This window comes from Chlorocebus sabaeus, chromosome X (genome assembly GCF_047675955.1).
Source record: "Chlorocebus sabaeus isolate Y175 chromosome X, mChlSab1.0.hap1, whole genome shotgun sequence".
NCBI lineage: Eukaryota > Metazoa > Chordata > Mammalia > Primates > Cercopithecidae > Chlorocebus > Chlorocebus sabaeus.
In genome coordinates, this window is record NC_132933.1 from 145,697,291 (window position 1) to 145,710,435 (window position 13,145).

The window sequence follows — 13,145 nt, forward strand, 5'->3', positions numbered from 1 at the left end:
TATGTACGAGCCATAAGTGTAATGTACTCTTCTTATAAATCTTGTTAGAGAGAATGTTCTGGTTTTGTTTTTCCTAGTTAGTATTACAAATGGTACTCACTCTCATTACTTTATAGAATCACAGACTATTAGAGAAAAAAGAACCTCAGAACTTGCCTAATTTGAATCCTCCTATCAAGATGATAGAGGAGAGGCCTGAAGATGTAAACCATCTCTCAAGTTCACAGAGATAATTAAAGAAACACCTAGAAGCTGGAAGAAGAGTCCAGTCTTGTTTCTTAAGAAGGTGCTCCTTCCATGATTTAAAACAAAACAGAACAAAATTTGTTCTGACAATCACCATAGTAGGTGACTACCACCGCCATCAATTTGTTGCTTTAAACAAACAAACAAATAAACATAACTGGGAAGCAACTTTCATGCATTTCCAAAACATCTGGATCCAAAGGTTAGAAACTACTGAGTTAGTTCACCAAAAGAAATGGAGAGAAGAATGAAAGGGATAAAAAGTAAAAGGAAACAAACATATGAAAATCTTCAGCAACCTGAGTGAGTACTGGAATACAGACAAAATGGTCTCTTCTGTCACTCTGATACTATCCAGATGGGCCCAGCAATGTAAAAGAGGCAATGCTGCTAGAAAAGACTTGAAATTATGAGAAGTTCCGAGTGGACTGGAATGCTGATTTTTCATTCCTTTGCATAACTCACACACTAAGGCCTTCCCTACCTCATTCCGCACGAGGTTGCATGCTAGCCAACTCCTTAGCTGTGTACAGCTAAGAGACCCCAGGTGTAATCCCCCATCCTGGGATCTCTGAGCTCTGGCAAGAGAAAATAAAAGCATAGGGATGATGATGTCCTGTAGATATGGATTTTAACTTAAACAAAGCTACAGTAAGGAAGTTTTCCCAATGTCAGTGAAAAATGCCACATTTCTCAGAAATAGGGTTATTTGCTCAGGAAGGGAGAGAAGGAGTTTGGAGAACAAGGAAAGCTTTGCTGTCCTTAGATGCAGCAAGAAGAACACAAGGACCTCGTCACTGTTGCCCTGACAGCCTCGCCAAGTGTGTAGTCAGCTGCAGGTATTCTGGATCCAAAATCCATCACACATCTAACTGCTAATGACAAGGCATTGTTCACATTTCATTGTTGATAGAATAAGGGATAATAAGGACTAAAGTTTTGTCTCCTTTCCTCCATGAATCTCTTCCATCTGCAGCCCACAGACTAGACTTCCCCTGAAATGTATCCACTGGCAACTGCAGACATGCACAAGAGGGTAAAGATATATATATATTTTTAAGAGACAAGGTCTCACTCTGTCACCCAGGCTTGGGCACAGTGGTGCAATCATAGCTCAGTGCAGCCTCAACCTCCTGGGCTCAAGACCTCCTCCCACCTCAGCCTCCCAATTAGCTGGGACCACAGGCATGTACCACCACACCCAGCTGATTTTTTTTTTTTTTTAATTTTTTATAGAGATGGTTGCCTGGACTGGTGAAGGTACTTTTTGTATTCTATTTACCTTTCAGGATCAATGCATTTTTGATTGCCTTCAAAAAACCCCATACATTTGCTGTCTCTAAAGGCATCAGCAACATAGATGGAAATACACAGGAAAGAAAACACAAGGCGGCAAAGACTTATCGGTTTTCTAAGAATTCACTGAGGAGAAACGTACCCACACTCCAGTCCATTTCCTCAACAGCATCCCCGTAGACTCCGTGTTTACTTTTGCCGGCAAAGTCCTTGCTGGAGAAAAGGGCCGTGTGCACATGGAGGTAGGACAAGACAAGCAGGAACGGAGTCTCAGTGTTCCTGCAAAAAAAAAAAAGGGAGAAAAAAAGACCACAGATAATGTAAGTATGTATGCCACCATTCTGATTAGGATCCACCTATTATCATAGCAGGCGATTTGAAAATTCACAAAATACTACAAGTTAATTGCCTAATATGGTATCTTCTGTCAGAGAAAGGTAAGTCTCTGTTGTGTCTCTATGAAGTGACTTATTGTTACCCTCTATGGATCAGTGCATGAAGAATTGTGTTATTGAGACTTCCTCCAAAGACCCAACTCAGGAAGAGATTTAATAGAAAATTGCCTGTATTTGTTTTTTGTTGTTGTTGTTTAATTCTGTTCTTTCTTCTCTATATGGTGATTAATATGAATTCAAGCACCTTGAAAATAGCATTTCTTTGGGAAAATTTTATACACAAATACACATACACACACTACTAGAAAGACTACCTTTTAAAAATTGTAATTGATATATGCAAACAATTATACAATTATATATACAAATTTTGTATATATATGTATCCTTTGACATATACAAATAATTCTTGTGTAGACTTGTTGGGGACAATGCAATAATATATGTTTACCATGTGGAATGATTACATAAAGCTAATCAAAATATTCATTTTCTCATATAGTTGTTATTTCTTTGAGGTGAGAACATTTAAAATCTCTCTCAGCAATTTTGAAATATATAATACATTGACTATTTTTATGCTTTGGGGAAGAGGGATTCTAGTCTCTGTGGCTAGCCTCAGGGGAGACTGAGAGACCATTCTCTGCTGGTCGTTTCCTCTTTGTCTTCAGTATTCTCTAGTTGCCTGTTGGGGCTCAGAAAACGGAACCCTAAAACAATATTGTTAAGCATCTCCTACAGCCCAGGCATGGTTCTAGCGTATGGAGATTATTATTTTATTATTATTTTCTATTTGAGATAGAGTCTTGCGGTGTTGCTCAAGCTAGAGTGCAGTGGCATGATCTCGGCTCACTGCAACCTCCACAAAGTGCTGGGATTACAGGTATGAGCCACTGCACCCAGCCTGGAGATTCAATTTTTATTAGCAAATGCTAATAAAGCATGTGTTCCATGACACCAGAGTCTTTTATGTGCTCTCTTCTCCCACCAGACCACCAGGCAGGACATGTCATTTATATCATGTGTTCCTGACACCTGCAAAGTGATTGGCAGGTGGCATAAATTCAGCAAATCTGTTATTGGATGAAATATTACATCTGCTTTCTAAGCATTGGCAGCCCCGCCCAGCAGTCAAGTGAATGACAGGGCCTTGGGAATGCAATGTGAATTGCATTGTGAATGGTTTATGTTGCATATGGTTTAGACTTCTGCCTAAGTCTCTTGTTACTTAGAAGGGATGTGGTTTATGTAACGGTTGCTCTAGAGCAAAGATTCCTCTGCAGAACTTCTGTCCTAAATCTCTTGTTACTTTGAAGGAATGTGGTTTATGTAACAGTTGCTCTAGAACAGAGATTCCTCTGCAGAACTCTGCCCTCAGTCTTTTGTTACTTTGACGGGACATGGTTTATGTAACAGTTGCTCTAGAGCAGGGACTACTCTGCAGAACTTCTCTCCTAAGTCTCTTCTTACTTTTACGGGGTCATCTCCCATGGTCCATATCTTTACCAGCCAGTAAATGTTCAGAAGACTACATATATATATATATATATATATGTAGTTAAATTAATTTTTCTTCTATGTATTTCTGGCTTCCTTAACTTCTCATGATAGCCAAAAACATTCCAAATTTTGGACTGGGTGTCACAAATATTAATAAGTTTTCCTGGAAACAATAAACAGATGTATGCTTTTCTAAATGCATTTGTATTTTGCTAATGTTAGTATACCTTGGGCTCCTCGAACTGCTCACACCTATGGCTGTAACACTTCATTTTTAAGGTCAGTTCTTACATTTATTAACCCCTACTCCTTTGAAAGAGAAAATCAGCACAAAACAGCACACTTTGGGTTAGAGCTAAGCCAGGCATCTCCAGTTATCTGAAAATAGGCAGATCAAATCTAACAAGTTATTGGTAATCATTAGTACCATGTTTTATTATTCCAGTACTTGGTGGCAAATTTTTTTTACAATAATATGAAACAAGGAAATGCTGTTAATATCTCACAGGAATATGAGCAACTGTTACATAAACCACATTCCTTCAAAGTAACAAGAGATTTAGAACAGAAGTTCTGCAGAGGAATCCTTGCTCTAGAGCAACCATTACATAAACCACATCCCTTCTAAGTAACAAGAGACTTAGGCAGAAGTCTAAACCATATGCAACATAAACCATTCACAATGCAGTCTCACAGGAACTGGAATAAGAAGGCAAGCAATGAGAGCCCACTGGACCTGGTCTATAACATTCACTGTTACATCTCAGAAAGAAAAGAGGACATACTACTGCTTAGATGGAAGCACTGGAATTGTCATCCTAGCTGATGACTTACATATGAGCATCTCTACCAAGCCACGTGTTTGGCTCCTTCTAAGAGAAGATGCCCTTGAACGGAGCCACAGTATGTTAGAGAGCTTGGCCACACAGGGCAGACTGTGAAGCCTCCATTCTACTTATTATGGGGAAAGTTTACTCACACCTGGGCAAATTGCACCTCCTTCCCCAGAAGCAGATTGTGTTCCCCTAAACTGGCTTAGATTCCTCAAAACGAACATGAAATTACAGTCTTTGTGTTCCTAAATAGAGAGTTACATTATGTATGAGAACAATCTCACTGCAATTTTACTCTCATCTGTTCTCCCATTTATTTTTAGATTTAAAGTTAAGGAAAATAGATAAGAAAGCTTAAAAAGTCAATCTCCCAAGCACGGTACATGGTCATACAGGATGTGAGTGACAGAATTTGCTGAGAACGAAGAGCTATTGCATGGATTGAAATGCCCAGCACTGGGCTTCAGTCCAGTTTCGACTTGGATTCTCCAATTTTGGATAGCAGTCCTCTTGTTCAAAAGTTAAAAAAAAAGAAGAAGAAGAAGAAGAAAGAGACATCCATCAACATGATTGGCAGGACCATAAAATTGTGCCATATTAAAATGTGAGGTGGAAATAAGGAAATAAATGATAAGAATGACACAACCAGCAAATAAGAGAGCCTGAAATAAAAGCTGGTTCATGAGGACTGAAAGAACAGTTGAGTCAAAGATCTGAGCTTCAGGGTTCAATCAAGGCTACAGAATGTGACCTTTGTCTTGGAATGCAGGGGAATCCTCCTTAGAAGGGGAGAAGGGAATCAATGTGTTTATTATCAAAATTCACATATTTATGGAACTCGTTTTCTATCATCTCTCTATAAAGCAGTGGTTTTTCATCCTATAGGGGTGACATCAGAGATACCAGTATCTTTATGTATATTCTGTGCATCGAGTAGAGTTGATTAGGTTTGACATACAAAAACAAACCCAGAAAACAGAGAAAAGCATACTTGGCTTGCAAAAACACTGTTCCAAGATTTACCATCCAGGAACACAAGTGAAATCAACGGTGCATGGGAATGTGGCTAGCCAGACATAAATCACTGACTTTCCTGTACACACCTGGGGTGTAACTGACAGCCTGTGCCCAGGTGAAGGAATTCTTGCTTTGTGATATTCTTTGAGAGACCAGGAAAGACCATTTGCTTCACACCCAGGCTCAGGAAGGAGATCTGGGTCTCCCTTCCTCTCTATGACCTTGAAAGCTGAATGACACATCAGCAAGTTGGTGGAAGAAAGATTTCTCAATAACAGCTTAACTCCTTTTTTATTAGCTGGAGTACTTCAGTAAACAACTCTTTTGAAAATGTATTGCCACTGTCTTGCACACTGCGCGAAAAGATAGAACCTTCAGCTGCTACATGCCTGCGCTCCATTTGTTAAAAATACAGAAGGCAGCCCTGAGCCTTCCCAGCAACATGTAATCATTCCGATCTCAGAATCAAAAGATTTACATTCCATAGAGGCAGGAGTGAAAATTCAGGCAAGAAGATGGTTAAGGCATTTTGTTTCTGTCTGTCATAAAGTATACTTTTGATGGTCTTTAGAATAATAATCTTCATCTGAGTGTCTGACCTTTATGATTGTAGTATTGTTCCAACTGCAGTGGGCATAGGGAATAACGGGAATGCAAATAGGGATGTCAGTGAATTCCTTCTGGATACCTTCTGCTGCTGGTAATTAGAGTATGGCATAAACCAGATAGTGGTATCAACAGTCGCCGCCCCCCGCCACCCCCACGAATTTCATGTGACCACCTCTGCGTGCAGCAGGTGGATTTATACATCCAGCTGTTCATGTCTTCTATCTACGAGTTTTGCAGTTATTAAGCAAATGTTCTGCTGACACACGATACCAGGCACTAGAAATATAAAGAGAGACTGGAAGGGACCCTGCCATCAGCAACCCACAGTTCAGACAAGAGCATCAATGGTTAGTCTGAGCTGTCTTAAGTATCCTTTCCCAGTGCTGCAGAGAATGAATTCAGAGAAGGAGAACTTATCTCAACCTGGCAGGGGTCAGAATTTGCTCCCAGAAATAAGTAGCTTTCAATGGTTCACATAGCATGACAGCGTTTTTGAATGTTTTCCATAAACATGTAGGCTTTCGAGCTATTCACAGGTATGATATTCAGAGATACAGAAATATACAGCTGGAGAGGCATTTCCAGGGTCAAGTCTAAGTATTCTTTATCTATGCCCCAGTCAGTTGGGAATGCCATGGACCCACGAGATCTAGTATGGCAAAAGACGAACATCCCTCAGTACCTGTATTGTTACAATATGCTCAGCCTGAAACCAGAGGTTCATCCAAAAAAGAAGCCCTCCCCTCCTTTTTTTTTTTTTTTTTTTCAGAGACAGGGTCTTGCTCTGTTGTGCAGGCTGGAGTGCAGTGGTGCAATCATCGCTCACTGCAGCCTATACAACTCCGGGGCTTAAGAGATTCTCCCACCTCAGCTTCCTGAGTAGCTGGGACGACAGGTGTGCACGACCATGCTGAGCTAATACTTCCTTATTTTTTGTAGAGACAGGGTCTCAGTATATTGCCCAGGTTGGTCTTGAACTCCTGGCATCAAGCAATCTTCTCACCTCAGTCCTCAAGTAGCTGGGACTACAGGCACACACCACCATGCCCGGCTAATATTACTTTATTTTTTGTAGACACAAGGTCTTGCTGTATTGCCCAGGCTGGTCTTGAACCCCTGAGCTCAAGTGATCCTCCCACCTAGGCTTCCCAAAGTGCTAGGATTACAGGCATGAGCCACTGTGCCGTTGCCCTCATTTTAAAATACATATCCCATAGGCCCACAAAAGTTAGAAACAAATCATATGTTATCTACAGTTACTGAATAATGTGACTCTTTGATAATTCTTTAATTATTTAAAGTTTCCATTTTTGAATGAGCATCTGTGTGTGTCCCTCTGTATTGCCCTTAATATGTTTAATCTGATTTACTTTTCTTACCATGAATTAAAATCAATATCACCCCATTCCTTTCTGGCTTACACTATTATCGAAACTAATGAAACCTCCTAAAGATCCCTTTATTCAAAAGACACTTTGAGCCAAATCACAGGTATTCATCACAGCCACTTACACTGGGGTCCAGCTGGAAATGGGAGAGGATAGGCTGGAGGCACCCAATAAATGCATTTCACGATTGTGACTGTGCCAAATGGTGATAGCAGTACATAGACCAGGACAAAAGGTCATATCTTCTTCCAATAATATATTTATCAGTTGTCATAGATTTTAGGGAATTATGATTACACAAGCAATGCTTGTAGAAAGGAGTATTTATTTATCATTAAAGTACAGACCATAGGAAATGGTAGGAGAGATTCTTCCCCATGGCTCGCCACTAAAGGTATAATCTTTTCATGTAGGCGTTTCCCCCCCACCCCTTGATTACTGACACTTTCCATCATGCTGATGTTTTGGTGTTTTTTCTGTGGAGAGCTGTCAGGGAGCAGGGCTTATTGTTGTCAGAACAGGAGATCTTACCACTCCGGGAAGTTAGAGATTAAAAAAGAACTCTACATAATTTCCAAATTTTTGATTTGTTATCCATAAATCCTTTGCTAAAAAAATTCATTTATAAAGAACAAGAGTTATCCTACATTGCGCTTGACAAAAACTTACTAGCTTTTATTGAAATTCTAATTATAATATCTCAAAATATACATACATATATTTAATATATTGAAACAACTTAATAAACTTCAGCCTGGAGAACCTTATACTAATGGCAAATTCCAGATAAATCTATAAACCCCATAAATGTATAACATACTATACAGATCATGTGGGTGTGTATAAAGTCATTGCCATTCTTGGAAATTTACTGTTCGAAGTGAGTATATATATATCTTCAGAGAAAAACACAGTGATTTACCTAAACTTAAATATTTTTCCTAGCAAAGAAGCACTGCTTCAACAAATTCAGAGAAGAGGTCAACATATCTGGTTTTTCACAAACCAGAGTGACCAACATCCATCTCTTTCTATTGAAGACATGAAACATGAATCTCATTCTACCCACCAGCATGACACCTTTTTAAAAATTAGCCTTGACTTGAACTAAAGAAAAAAGCTGTTTGTGAATAAAATTAACTTGCTACATTCACCCACCACCCTTACCCTTTATTTTCTTTTCAGAGCATCCAGGTACTTCACGATTACCATAGTAATGATAACACTACTGATACTGAAACTTATCTATAAGAATTACAGAGATGCATTCTCCTTCCTTGAGCATTGGACCTAGACTCTTCCATCTGGAGAAAGGTGTCAAGACACCCATATAACACCCTAATCTTCTTCCAGCTAATCCTCACTCGGACTAATCCTCACTCAATAAGTCTACCGCACTGGAGTAGATGGAAATGATTCCTCCAACTGTTTATGAAGCATTCTAACATTCAAAAGGTTGAGTTAGCTCTGTTTAAATTCAGCCTGTACTCTTTATTACCTGTGGAGCTTTGTTCATTCAAATGATTTCAGTTTCAAAGTTTCTCCACGGTAAGACATCTATTTACCGACCTCATGAGGTTGTTATGTGGTGTGAAGGAAGCAATGGGTGTGGAAGGTGCACAAAATAATGTGTGTATCCACAGCACCTGACGTATAATTGGCAAGCACTCCACAGTGTCCATTACACTTGAACATGTCCCATTCTGTGTTACCATTTCTGCTGTACACCTAAGTTGGATCTGTTTTGCATTGCAATGAAGAGAGGGATGGCAAATCCCAAAGCTGTGATAATGGGATGACCCTACAGGGCACGTACAGAGAGCTGGGTATCTCTAAGAAATTTATAGTTCACTCCTTTATGCAAGAATAACAAGGATTTCTGGCTAATTAAAGTGTATTCAGGATGACCCATCTCCTGAATTACTGTACAGCGTATAACATATGGTGAGCTAATTATCCAGCTCTCTAATAATAGAAGCATCTCCCCCAGATAAATTTATCCCTGAATGAGTCAATTAGGGTGAGGGATTGTGGAATGGATGGTTATATATTCTAAATCATCGCTCTCCTCAACTTGAAAATATGTGCTTGGAATCCCAGGCCACAAACTGGGTTTGACTAAGTGGACCCCATTTGCAAGAATCACAAGCCAATGAAGCATCTTTGCCTTATGCCTCCTTGTCATTCATACCCTAATATTGCAAGCTAGCATCTCAGGAGCAAACCCTTGAGTATAAATCATATCAGTAACACAGTGTACAAAAAGCCTATAAATTTTAGAAGTAGGAGTTTTAAATCATTTTCCTCACCACCTTTGACAGATGAACTGAGAAGCAGCTGTGTACAAAAATATATATATACATACATATATATGTTAAAATATCTAAACAAGGCACTAGTTGCAACTGGAAATTTTTAAATTCAAAAGTATTTGAGTAAATTCCACTAATACTACCATTGCTTTGATCAGGCATTCCTTTTTCGGCTGCTGAATAACTCTACCTCCATTTCTCACAAAGGTGGTAAGACCTGGCTAAATTGCTCAGGATATTCTGGATAATGAAATAACACATACAAATGTGTCTTCAGACATTGAAGGAATGTTTTATGAACATGGTGGTGTCACCAATGTTAGGATTCTTTGGTAGCATATCAAGGCCATTCTCTCAAGACTCTTGGATATCATATTTTGTGAATCAGATAACTAATCTAACGCAGACAGACAGCTCTACCCAAGGATGATTGTAACAATGTGCTTTAAATCTTTTATCTTCAGATAATGTATATAAGAAGTTTTTTGTGAATGGCATCACAGTGTACAAAATGCTAGCATTTTCACTAATATTAACTATGCAGTGAGTGCTCCAATGTGGACAATAGCCATCTACACTAGAATCACCTATTTTGAAGAAAAAACCCTTTTGTTGTAATTCAATAACCATCACCTCCAACTGTGGTGCTGCTAGAACATCTTAAATCTCTAGTTCTGAAAGAAAATCTCAGCTCTCTAATAATAATTAGAGATAATCAAGATAAACTTGTCAGGCTTCAATATCCTCATGATCATCAAATTTGTTTTGGTCCCCTCTCAAAATTATATACTGAGGAAGCCATTAGAATGCCTTGTAATCATATGAATATTTATATACCTAATAGATTAAATAATTTCTGTCAAAATACATGTCATACAAGGTGATTCACCCTGGAAGCCGAGTGTCATTTCTGACTATCCATTGTCTAATGGACACTGTATTAATCTACACCCTGTCTGGTTTTGAGAGATTTGTGGTAGATGAAGACTGATATAAGGATGTCCAGCTTTCTCAGCAAATTTGACAAACAGCACACTGTTGTTTTCTGCCTTAAATAGACCGGCCCAAGAGTGCTGCTCCATCTTGGAATGGCTATGCTCCTGTTTATCAAATACAGTAAAGCTAGCACACTAGGTAAGAGCATGGTCAATCATGTAGACTGTGACCCATTGATACATCATGAATTTAATTTAGTTTCCAAACCAGATTATTACAAAAAAAAAAAAAACAAAACAAAACAACAACAACAAATAGAATAAAATGGGGTGGAAAATATCAGGGCAATCACCTTAGTAAGAGAAAGATCATTTCTTAAGCTTTTGTTTCAATCACATATCTGTGTGCATCTTACTAGATGATGATATAACTGAATATATCTTATAAAGTTCCAAAGCTTTTACATGAGATCACGTGTCAGCATCACCTTCTAGAAAAATCTAGGTGACAAATAACTGCAGTGTTTCTGCACAGTAGCCAAAGCTCATACACATATACAAAACCCAGTGTTTCTCAGAGTGCCCTATGAAACACCCAGTTTAGAACGTCTTGAGAAGCTTAGTGAAATGCTGATGCAAAGTCTCGCTTCGGAACTACTCTGTGACAGTCCCTAGAGTTCATCTTGGCCATCTTCAGCTGCAATAAGCACCTCTGGGGTTTTCCTTATGCAAAGTCTGAGGTATCGCTTGTCTACTCCTGTAGTCCTGGACTCTCCCTTTTCCCTTCTTTGTCTACCTGCAGGAAGTCATAGTGATCCTGTATTATATGCCACCATACACTAGCCTAGCAAAGGTCACCTACAATGCATAGTTCTGAACCAAGTGCCATGCCCAGGAGGCAGGTGGCCAGCCCTGCAATGCCTGCTTCTGGCTGTGTGGGTTGACCATGGGCACTGATAACTCCGCAGTATCTCTGTACAAATAATACTTGAAATAAATGTTCAGGAGTGTGACTGACAGCTTGAAGTCTTCCTTCCTCTCTTAGGAATTGCATGACATCCTTCATCATGCCATTTTGCTGTGAGCAGAATTCGATAGGTTTCTGCAGTCTCTGGCACCTGGGTAAGACAGGCTGTCAGCATGGGCATGACATGATGGAGCTATGGCTACCCACAGACCCCAACGTTTACCCAGGACAGGCACCCAGACTACACGCATATTGCCCAAGAATGACTCACAACCCCTCCAACATGTGCCCGTCAGCCCAAACCTGTGAAAATCATGACAAAGAGCCCACTTCTTACCTGAATTCTGACAGACCTATAAATAGTTGCTTAAAGGACTTTTAGTGGCTATTATCCATCCCTGGGCAGAAAATTCTTTATTCTTTACATTAATACTTGCTGCTGCTGTACATGTATATAGCCTATAGCTTCCCTTGGAAATCAATTTCAATAATTTATCTCTTTATAAGTTAAATACATATGTGTGTAAAGCACACACACACACATATATATACACAAACACACATATGTATTTACATATATATATACAGACACATACGCACACACAACACCAAACTATAGATTTTCTTTACTCTATTTTTCTCTGATGAAAATATTAAAATACCAATAAACAGTATACTTCACATCAATGCTTCAAGTACAGACATGCATCATATAGTGACAGAGATATGTTCTGAGAAATGTATCATTAAGCAATTTCATCATTCTGCAAACATCGTACAGTGCACTTACACAAGCCTAGATGGTACAGCCCACTACACACCCAGGCTATATGTTAGAGCCTATTGCTCCTAGGCTACAAACCTGCACAGCATGTGACTGTACTGAGTACTGCAGGCAACTGCAATGCAATGGCAAGTATTTGTGTATCTAGATATATGTACACATAGAAAAGGTACAGGAAAAAAAGCAGTATAAAAGATACAAATGTGGCCAGGTGTGGTGGCTCATGCCTGTAATCCCAGCACTTTGGGAGGCCGAGGCTGGTGGATCATTCAGGGTCAGGAGTTTGAGACCAGCCTGACCAACACGGTGAAACCCCATCTCTACTGAAAATACAAAAATTAGCTGGGCGTGGTAGTGGGCACCTGTAATCTCAGCTACTTCAGAGGCTGAGGCAGAGAATCACTTAAACCTGGGAAGGGGAGATTGCAGTGAGCCGAGATCGCACTACTGCACTCCAGCCTGGGCAACAGAGTGAGAATCTGTCTCAAAAAACAAAAAAGATACAAACATACAGCTGCATAAGGCAGCTCCATTATAATTTCATGGGACCTCCGTCATATACATGGTCCATTGTTGACCAAAATATTATGTGGTACATGTCTGCAATCCAAATTTCATAATAAATTAGCCCCTTTCGTTTACACTTATCTATAACCTTGGGCAAATTCCTTCAACTTCCACTCACATAGCTGTAATATCAAATAATTCTTTTTTAAAATTCCAAGGCTGGTGTTGATTTTTCTCCTGGTGTGCCTACCTTTTTTACTTACGAATGCCTGTTAAATATTAATTTGTCTAGAGTCTGCACTAAGTAGGTGTTTGCTCACATGTTCTTTTATTCTTTTGTTGCAGAGTCTGCCCTT

The 13,145-nt window shown here is 39.4% G+C and overlaps 1 protein-coding gene across 4 annotated transcripts in view; it reads right to left on the reverse strand.

Annotated features, from left to right (window-relative positions):
• Positions 1-13,145, reverse strand: part of STS (steroid sulfatase) — a 201,027-nt gene that overhangs the window by 75,289 nt on the left and 112,593 nt on the right. For all 4 annotated transcript variants that reach the window (XM_007990968.3, XM_037986311.2, XM_073013890.1 and 1 more), the window contains one exon: positions 1,685-1,821. In XM_007990968.3, coding sequence (XP_007989159.2) covers positions 1,685-1,821 — 137 coding nt within the window. The remainder of the gene's footprint in view (positions 1-1,684; positions 1,822-13,145) is intronic.